At 59.8% G+C, this 8,679-nt stretch overlaps 1 protein-coding gene across 2 annotated transcripts; it reads left to right on the forward strand.

Annotated features, from left to right (window-relative positions):
• The first annotated feature begins 397 nt into the window (after positions 1 to 397).
• Positions 398 to 6,497, forward strand: GPR61 (G protein-coupled receptor 61). Of its 2 annotated transcripts, none has more exons than XM_015563414.1 (2): positions 398 to 1,019; positions 4,459 to 6,497. In XM_015563414.1, the coding sequence occupies exon 2, from the start codon at positions 5,070 to 5,072 to the stop codon at positions 6,423 to 6,425; it is 1,356 nt and encodes a 451-aa protein (XP_015418900.1). In that variant the 5' UTR covers positions 398 to 1,019; positions 4,459 to 5,069; the 3' UTR covers positions 6,426 to 6,497. The 2 variants fall into 2 exon arrangements, with proteins under 2 accessions (XP_015418900.1, XP_006763037.1); XM_006762974.2 differs by lacking the exon at positions 398 to 1,019 and adding an exon at positions 4,155 to 4,228.
• The last annotated feature ends 2,182 nt before the right edge of the window (positions 6,498 to 8,679 follow it).

The raw sequence follows: 8,679 nt of genomic DNA on the forward strand, positions 1-8,679 counted from the left end.
GCTCTGGGCAATCTCTTCACCTCTCCGGCCTCAGAAACATGGCTGCCTTGGCCAGAGGATGTCTGGGGGGTCAGTCCTGCATTAGGGCGCTGACCCTTTTCTTCACAGATGGGGGAGCCACACCCCTTCCTCTTGCCTCCAAAGGCTCCTCACTGGGCCTGGGACCCTCCAGTACTCCAGACCTAGACCCATCGGAGCATCCTGCCTGCGTGCCTGGCTCTGCCTTCAGGGAGCGGCTGGCCGGCACCACAGGGGGCTCCCAGGATGTCAGGCCCCCTATCTGTCAGCTCTCGCAGCCCCGCACCAAGTAACATACATCCCGAGAAAGCCATGATGACATGCTGGTGAGGGGCAAGCGCAGAGCTGGGGTGAGGCCTTGACACCCCCTCCAAGCTGCCCGCCACGCTGACCCCTGCCCTCTCCACCTATTCTGTAGCTTCCGAAGGAGCCAGCCCTGGGCCACCCCTGGGGCCCGGGCCCCGCCAGGCCTGGGCCGGGCTCTGCCCTGACGCCTGCACTGACTGGCTGGCTTACTCAGGACCACGCCAACCCAGCCCTCCAGGAGCCTCGGGGAGCATCGCTCCTGCATCTCCTTGACCAGGCAGGACACGGGCCCAGAGCGGGGCAGGCCCAAGGTCAAAGCGCCGGTCAGGTCCGTGCCAGCGCCAGGCCTTCCACGCGGCTTTTCCGATGCCAGGTCCGCTCTTCACCTCGTCTGGCTGCCCGGGGCGGTCTCCCCTGCCTCCCATCACGCGCCCCACTGGGCTTTTGAGGTGCCACCCAGCAACCCGAGAGAGGCGGGCAGGGCAGGGCCGGCTCCTGGGTGCCCTGCCGGGGGGCACTGGCGCCTGAGTGGCTCTGAGGGGCTGGGTGGGAAGTGGGAGGCCATTAGGACCCAGAAGCTCTGGGAGCATCCTCCCTGCCGCTGCCTCTCACGCTCACTGCAGTGGCTCCGGCAGCAGCAGCCTTGGAGCAGCCGGGAGGAGCTATCACATGGGCCCCGGAGCTGCCGGGCAAAGGTAGGAGTTGCCGACGAGGCCAGGAACAGAGGCAGACGGGGGACTGGGGCTGGGTGCCGAGGGTTCCTACGGGAGGCGGCTCTGTGTCCCGGAGACCAGCCCACCCTACCTCATGCCAGGGATGGCTCCCAGGTATCCCGAAGGCAGCACTGGGGTGTGGGCATCTCCGAAGCCTAGAGATGGGGCTGACCTCCTGCCGACAGGAGTGCCCACAGTCCGCAGGCAGAGAGGGCTCCCCATCGCTCTCCTCCCGTGTCACAGAGACGGGTCCCCACGTCCCAGGAATGGGTCCCTGGGCATCCAGGCCGATGGGCGACTCTGCATCCTGGGTGTGGGCAGCTGTGCCAGGGAGAGGGCTTGCGGGTCCCCGGAAAGGCTGGTGGCCCAGGCGGGCGTGCCAGTCTGAAGGAAGGCCGGGCTCGGTGCTGGGGAGGGCAGCTCGGGCTGGGAGACAGGTGCCTGTGAAGCCCACGGCGCCCTGTGGCCTCGGGCTGGGCACTGCTGGGCGTCTTGCACCCAGAAATGAGGATGTTTGTGACTTGACCATGTCCTTGCTTGAGGCCCAGACCTTGGCCCCGGGGGTGGCAGAGCCCTCAGGTCCTGAGGGGAGGGCGGGGGCGGGAGGGAGCGGTGGATGAGAGCCTCCGAGAGGCAGAATGATGTGAGCGAGGAGGGGACGGAGGCCGGCCTGCCTCCCACACCGGTGCCCCCCAGCCCGCTGCTCCCATCAGCATCAGCGAGCGATGCCGGGCAGGTCCATCGCTCCATCTGTCAGGAGGGGGACCCCTGGGACTTAGGAGTCAGTGTGGAGACCTGGCGAGGCCGAGGGAGCTGTGGCAGAGAGAGATGCCCGAAGCTTTCTTGTCTAGGGCTCCATTATGTCTGCATGGCGCCCACCCCCTGCCCCCATCTCCACGTGGCAACCATGTCTGCTTCCCTCCGTCCGGGACCCAGGGGGGCCCTGCTGGCAGCCCCGATGTCCGTCAGCCCCGGGGGGCCTCTCCCCTTCGGCTCCCAGGGCCTGGGAACCGAGTCTCCTGGGCCCCTCTCCCAGATGGAAGGGCTGGGAGTCATGGCCTGGGAGGAAGGGGCAAGGATGCCCCCTATCTTTCCTTCTGCATTTTTCCGGGGAGACTGTCTTACGAGAAGCTGATGTCTCCACTTCGGGGCCCTCTCTCCCCCTTCTCTGCAGCCTCGGAATCTCTGTGGCCATTTTAGCTGTGAAGTGAGCTTCCGAAGGCCCCTGGGGACAGGCGCGTCTGCAGGCAGTTGTCCAAAGTTGGGGCTGCCTTGCGTCCAGGAGCCCAGGGCACCCTTTCCCGGAGCAGCTCCTGGCTGCCACACAGCTCACTGAGCCTTCCTGGAGGAGGCCCTGGCGGCAGGGATTCAGACGATCGATTTGAGTTTGATTCCATTCACAGACTGCACTGAGCACCCGGAGCCTGCACGGTGTGCTAGCCGTCAAAGGGGTGCAAGGTTGGCGGTGATGCCCCAAACCAGGGGTGGTGTTGCCTGTAACTGTGCAGGGGGGTGGGGACCCATCTGTCCCATGTGGTCCTCTTTACTACAGTCAGAGAAATGATGGTGTTGGTGGTGTTTTTTAAATATTTTCAATCCTCACCCCAGGATGTGTTTTTATTGATGTTAGAGAGGAAGGGAGAGAGATTGAGAAACATGGATGTGAGAGAGAAACACTGATCAGTTGCCTCCCGTACATGCCCTGAACCAGAGACCTGGGTACATGCCCCGACCTGGAATCGAACCTGCGGCCCTCCAATGTATGGGACATTCCTCCAACCACCGAGCCACCGGCCAGGGCCCAAATGATGGTGTTTTCACACTGAGCAACACCAGGCCCTCGGGAGCCCAGGAGCCCACAGTCATCACAGGTGGAAACCTGGGAGGTCGGCTAGTCCAGTCCTCCCTTTTCACAGACGAGGAAAGTGGGACCCGGGCAACTGGTGACGTGCCCACAGAAAGCCCACCCGACGGCATGCCCACGGGCTGCCTCTCGGCTGCACACTCAACACCCTAGACAGAGGGGTCTGGACTGCGGGAATAGCATCTGGGGAGGAAAACAATGAAACTTACATCGGGCAACGATCCCAGTTGTGTGCAAACACAGCAGGGCAAGGAGCACATGGAACTGCTGTGAGCTGCCATTGGATGGGGAGGCAGGGGAGGTGCTGAAATCCCAGACTCCCTCTCCCAGTTTCTTCCCTGCTTCATGCTCACCGACCTTCACCATCTAAGTCATCTGCCCACTCTCGCACCTACCCCCTTACCCAGATGCCTGCTCCCTCTTGTCCCCCCAGTTCTGTGATGTGGTAACAGTCCCGGAACAAGAGGGCTTTGGGCCTGGGGTCCTCCGGTGGTCATCTCCAGTGACCAGAGACCTGGGGCCCCAGGGGTTGGGCGGTTAGGGACAGCGCCCCTCCCACCTGCAGGGGCACAGTGGCCTTGGGAAGTGACCGAGTGGGTGGGGAGGACAGTTCCTAGTGACGTCGGCCCTTCCAGCTTTGGGGGTAACTCAAAGGGCTGAACGCCCAGCCTCCTTTTCTTTCTTTTCTTTTTTTAAATATATTTTATTGATTTTTCACAGAGAGGAAGGGAGAGAGAGAGAGTTAGAAACATCGATGAGAGAAACATCGATCAGCTGCCTCCTGCACATCCCCCACTGGGGACGTGCCCGCAACCCAGGTACATGCCCTTGACCGGAATCGAACCTGGGACCTTTCAGTCCGTAGGCCGACGCTCTATCCACTGAGCCAAACTGGTTTCGGCTTTTTTTTTTTTTAATGTATTGATTTTAGACAGAGAAGAAGAGAGGGAGAGGGAGAGAGAGAGAGGTTTGTTGCTCCACCATGTCTGCATTCTCTGGTTGACTCTCGTATGTGCTCTGACTGGAGATCGAACCTGCAACCTTGGCGTATGGGGACGATGCTCCAACCAGCTGAGCTGCCCAGCCAGGGCCTGCTGTTCCTCCTTACCCTCCCCCAGTATCAGCCCTTTGTCCTGGGGACGTGCGTTAGAGCCGTCTGGCCCCTTCGGGGATCTTCTTCCAGCCCCAGAGCAGGGAGAGATGTTTTTAGAGACGGTTCCCATTGGACAGCTACTCACTGAATGCCCACACGGTCCGGCCGCCGTGGAGGCACCACTGAACTCGGCGTGGCGCCCGGCCTTGCCGCGTGCTCGCTGTGTGACTTTCGGTAAGTCACTGGCCCTCTCCGGGCCTCCATGCCATCGACGGCAGAACGGAGATCAGAATGACCCCTCCCGGGCAGGGTTGTGTGAGGAGCCACTCCACAGCGTGCTCGGCACCAGGCCTGGCGGGCGGAAAGCCTCTTAGAACGTCACGGCTCATTATCAGTCTCCTTATTGCCGAACCTCAGGGCCCCGGACACGGTTGTGAAGTCGGTGTGCTTCCCTTCCTTTGCAGATGCCTTGACGAGGAATCTGAAGTTCGGAGGAGTCACTGCGTTAGCCGTTCCCAGACCTTGGGTTCTTTCTGCCCCCACCTGCACCTGCCGCTGCGAGGAGACGAGAAACCAGGAAACGTGTGTGAACAGCCTTAAACCCGGGCACTGGCCGGGCGCTCACAGGACCCTGGGAACGGGGCACAGATCCAGACTCTCGGGATAAGGCGTCCTAGAGAGGGGAGAAGGGTCTGGACCACAGAGGAAAGAAGGTGGTGACGAAGGAGCCGGAGACCAGTCAGCGGGTGGAGTGTTGAGTGGCCGAGGCTCCCCCATCCCTCACGTCTGTTTCCTCTGAGGTCATGGTCACCGAGGCAGACCCTGAGCTACCTCCCGGCGGAGAGATGAGCTCCTGAGCCTGTTACTGGCCCGGGGCTCCGCACAGCCGCCCACCTCCCTCCAAGGCTGGCCCCCGGAGCGTGCCTGAGAGACTCCAGCAGGAGGTGCCCTCTCCCGCCACCCCCACTCACAGCACTGGGAAGCCGGGGCCTGGGCCGGCCATCCCAGGGCCACTGGACTAGGATGGGGGATGGGCCTGTGACAGGAGGTGCCCTGGGTGTCCTCTTCCGGCCCCATGGAGTCCTCACCCATCCCCCAGTCATCAGGGAACTCTTCCACTCTGGGGAGGGCTCCCCAGACCCCGGGTCCCTCTACCGCCAGCGGGGCCCCGGAGGTGGGGCTGCAGGACGTGGCCTCGGAGTCCGTGGCCCTCTTCTTCATGCTCCTGCTGGACCTGACCGCCGTGGCCGGCAACGCCGCTGTGATGGCCGTCATCGCCAAGACCCCCGCCCTCCGGAAATTCGTCTTCGTCTTCCACCTCTGCCTGGTGGACCTGCTGGCCGCCCTGACCCTCATGCCCCTGGCCATGCTCTCCAGCTCCGCCCTCTTTGACCATGACCTCTTCGGGGAGGTCGCCTGCCGCCTCTACGTGTTCCTGAGCGTGTGCTTTGTCAGCCTGGCCATCCTCTCCGTGTCGGCCATCAACGTGGAGCGCTACTATTATGTGGTCCACCCCATGCGCTACGAGGTGCGCATGACGCTGGGGCTGGTGGCCTCCGTGCTGGTGGGGGTGTGGGTGAAGGCCTTGGCCATGGCCGCCATGCCCGTGCTGGGGAGGGTCTCCCGGGAGGAGGGGGTGCCCAGCATCCCGCCAGGCTGCTCCCTCCAATGGAGCCGCAGTGCCTACTGCCAGCTGTTCGTGGTGGTCTTCGCTGTCCTCTACTTCCTGCTGCCCCTGCTCCTCATCCTGGTGGTCTACTGCAGCATGTTCCGCGTGGCCCGCGTGGCCGCCATGCAGCGCGGGCCGCTGCCCACGTGGATGGAGACGCCCCGGCAGCGCTCGGAGTCCCTCAGCAGCCGCTCCACCATGGTCACCAGCTCGGGGGCCCACCAGACCACCCCGCACCGGACGTTCGGGGGCGGGAAGGCGGCCGCGGTCCTCCTGGCCGTGGGGGGCCAGTTCCTGCTCTGCTGGCTGCCCTACTTTTCTTTCCACCTCTATGCGGCCCTGAGTGCTCAGCCCACGTCCACGCGGCACGTGGAGAACGTTGTGACTTGGATTGGCTACTTCTGCTTCACTTCCAACCCCTTCTTCTATGGCTGTCTCAACCGGCAGATCCGGGGGGAGCTGAGCAAGCAGTTCGTCTGCTTCTTCAAGCAGGCCCCCGAGGAGGAGCTGAGGCTGCCCAGCCGGGAGGGCTCCATCGAGGAGAACTTCCTGCAGTTCCTGCAGGGGACCGGCTGCTCCACGGAGTCCTGGGTGGCCCGGCCCCTCCCCAGCCCCAAGCAGGAGGCCGCGGCTGTGGACTTTCGAATCCCAGGCCAGATAGCTGAGGAGACCTCTGAGTTCCTGGAGCAACAACTCACCAGCGACATCATCATGTCAGACAGCTACCTCCGTCCGGCCCCCTCGCCTCGACCTGAATCCTGATGGGCTGCTGGACTCGTGGAGGGAGGTGGGGCCGGGGCCGGTCAGGACTGCAAGGAGCGCCTGGCGGGGGCTGCGGGGGCTGCGCACACGGCCTTTGCTTAGTGTTTTCTGGGTCCGGAACAGAGCCAACAGGATGGACATGTTTGCCTTGGACACGGCTGTGATCCTTGACCACTGGGGGAGGGGACCTGGTGAGATGGTGACGAGAGTCAAGGGTCACGAAGGTGAGAAGATTGATGTCTCTCCACCGGTGAACTTTCCCTGCCTCAGGAAGCAGGGATGCTGTGAGGGTAGGAGCGGGAGGAGGGGGGGCAGCAGGCCGGGTTTGGAGTGGTCCTGGGGACCCTTTAGGATATTTCATTTTTCAGGGTAATTGTCCAGGGCAGTAACTGTCCAGGGCAGTAACTGTCCAAGCAAGGTAAGAAAATGACCCACGTGGTCTCCGCTCCCGGCTAGGTTTAAAAAGAACCATCTCAGCCTAGTGTTTCGATGTGAGTAAACAGACCTTTTTCTAGTTTTAGGCCTGCGGGTTCCTTAAGGTGAGAGGACAGCTGGGCATGACCCTTCCCTGAGTTCGGCCAGAAGCCAAGGGAAACAGCAGTCAGGGTGCTGGTCTCTCCTGCCCTCTGGGAACAGCCCTTCTGTCCTGTTGCTCCATCTCTCTCCCGCACGTGGGGCATCAAGCTGGGGCTTCTCTCTGCAGAGGCAAGAACAGGACAGGATGGCTCTTCCTCCTTGTCTTTTAGGACCAAGAAGTGGAAAGATTGGGGGTTAGATGGCTGAACGTGGGGGTTAGTATTTGAATTGCTAAGGTGGTTGGGTACAGAGCAGCTAGGTAATCTAATACCATACATCTTTTTTCCCCCCTTAGGACTGGCCTCCCTGATCTCTCTCCTCATGGCCGTGACCCACCTCCAGCCCCTGGACCATCGGGTACAGAGACTAAGGTTGGGAATGGGTTGGTCGGGTGGGGTTTCCGTGGTCCATTAAATGCCTCCCTGCTCCCATTCATCGCTCTCAAAATTAGCTTCAGTAACAAAGACTTAAATCTCTCTCCTATCGGCAGCCCTGGGTTGGAGAGAGGGCACAGGAGTGGGGCTCAGCTGTTCACTGGTTGAGACTGTAGGAACTGTGTTGGTTGGCATTGGTGGCGGTATTCTCACGGGCGGGGGAAATCACTGCAGACTGGACAGGGCATCCACCTGGGACTGCTTGTCCATCCACTTCCCTCAGCCGAATCAGGTGACATTACAGGGTTGAGGCAGGACCAAGTGGGTGGTGTGGTCTGTATTTGAACAAATGCCTGGCTCACTGAGCATCAAAGGGGAAGGTGGCCTGGTGGGAGTGGGATAGTTTCCCCTTTGAACAGCCAATAAATAATTTTTATTACAAAAGTTATACTGATATCAACATTGACTCCTTCGGTTCGATTCAGTGCATCATAGTTGAATACCCACATAGAGGATGTGAAGACACTGTCTTCAAGGAGTTCATAGTCTAATTTGACCAAGTACCTTGTATTTTTTTAAAAATATATTTTATTGATGTTTTACAGAGAAGAAGGGAGAGAGAGTTAGAAACATCAATGAGAGAGAAATATCGATCAGCTGTCTCCTGCACAGCCCCTACTGGGGATGTGCCTGCCACCAAGGTACGTGCCCTTGACCGGAATCAAACCTGGGACCCTTCAGTCCACAGGCCGGCCCTCTATTCACTGAGCCAAACCGGTTAGGGCAGTACCTTGTATTTTTACAGACCATTTACCATCTGGTAAAGCCTTATAGAGTTCTGTGAAAAATATACTGGAGGCTAGATGAACGTGGTTCTAACTTCTGAAAGTTCTGTCCATTGCAGCAAGATACTGGCACAGAGGTTTCCTGCCGATTATGGAAAGTGTGTGGGTTGTAAATGAAAACTTAGTTGGAAAAAAAAATAATTGATTAAATGAAAATGGGCAAACAGCTTTCCCCCTTTAGATCTAGGAAAATTTCCAGGTTTTTGTCTTCCTAGTCTAGCACCTATTACACTGAAGAAATCCCTTAGATACTATATACACCCAGGAGTCTTTTGTGATTGCAAAACATATCCTCCCCTCCCTTCCCTTTTAAGATAAACTCCTGAGGGTGGAATCTCCTAGGTGAGGGAAAACCTCTTCCAACATCATGATCTGCAGTAGGCCCTGAGCACTGCCAGCAGGTGGCAGTGTGAGCCAGTGGAAATAGAAAAGGTGCCTCTGAGTGTGTGTGTGTGTGTG

The sequence above is a fragment of the Myotis davidii genome, unplaced genomic scaffold (assembly GCF_000327345.1).
Source record: "Myotis davidii unplaced genomic scaffold, ASM32734v1 scaffold217, whole genome shotgun sequence".
In the NCBI taxonomy this organism is placed as follows: domain Eukaryota; kingdom Metazoa; phylum Chordata; class Mammalia; order Chiroptera; family Vespertilionidae; genus Myotis; species Myotis davidii.

Bases quoted from the DNA above. Each gene is read 5' to 3' on its own strand.
- GPR61 (XM_015563414.1), top strand. From the start codon at position 5,070: ATGGAGTCCTCACCCATCCCCCAGTCATCAGGGAACTCTTCCACTCTG.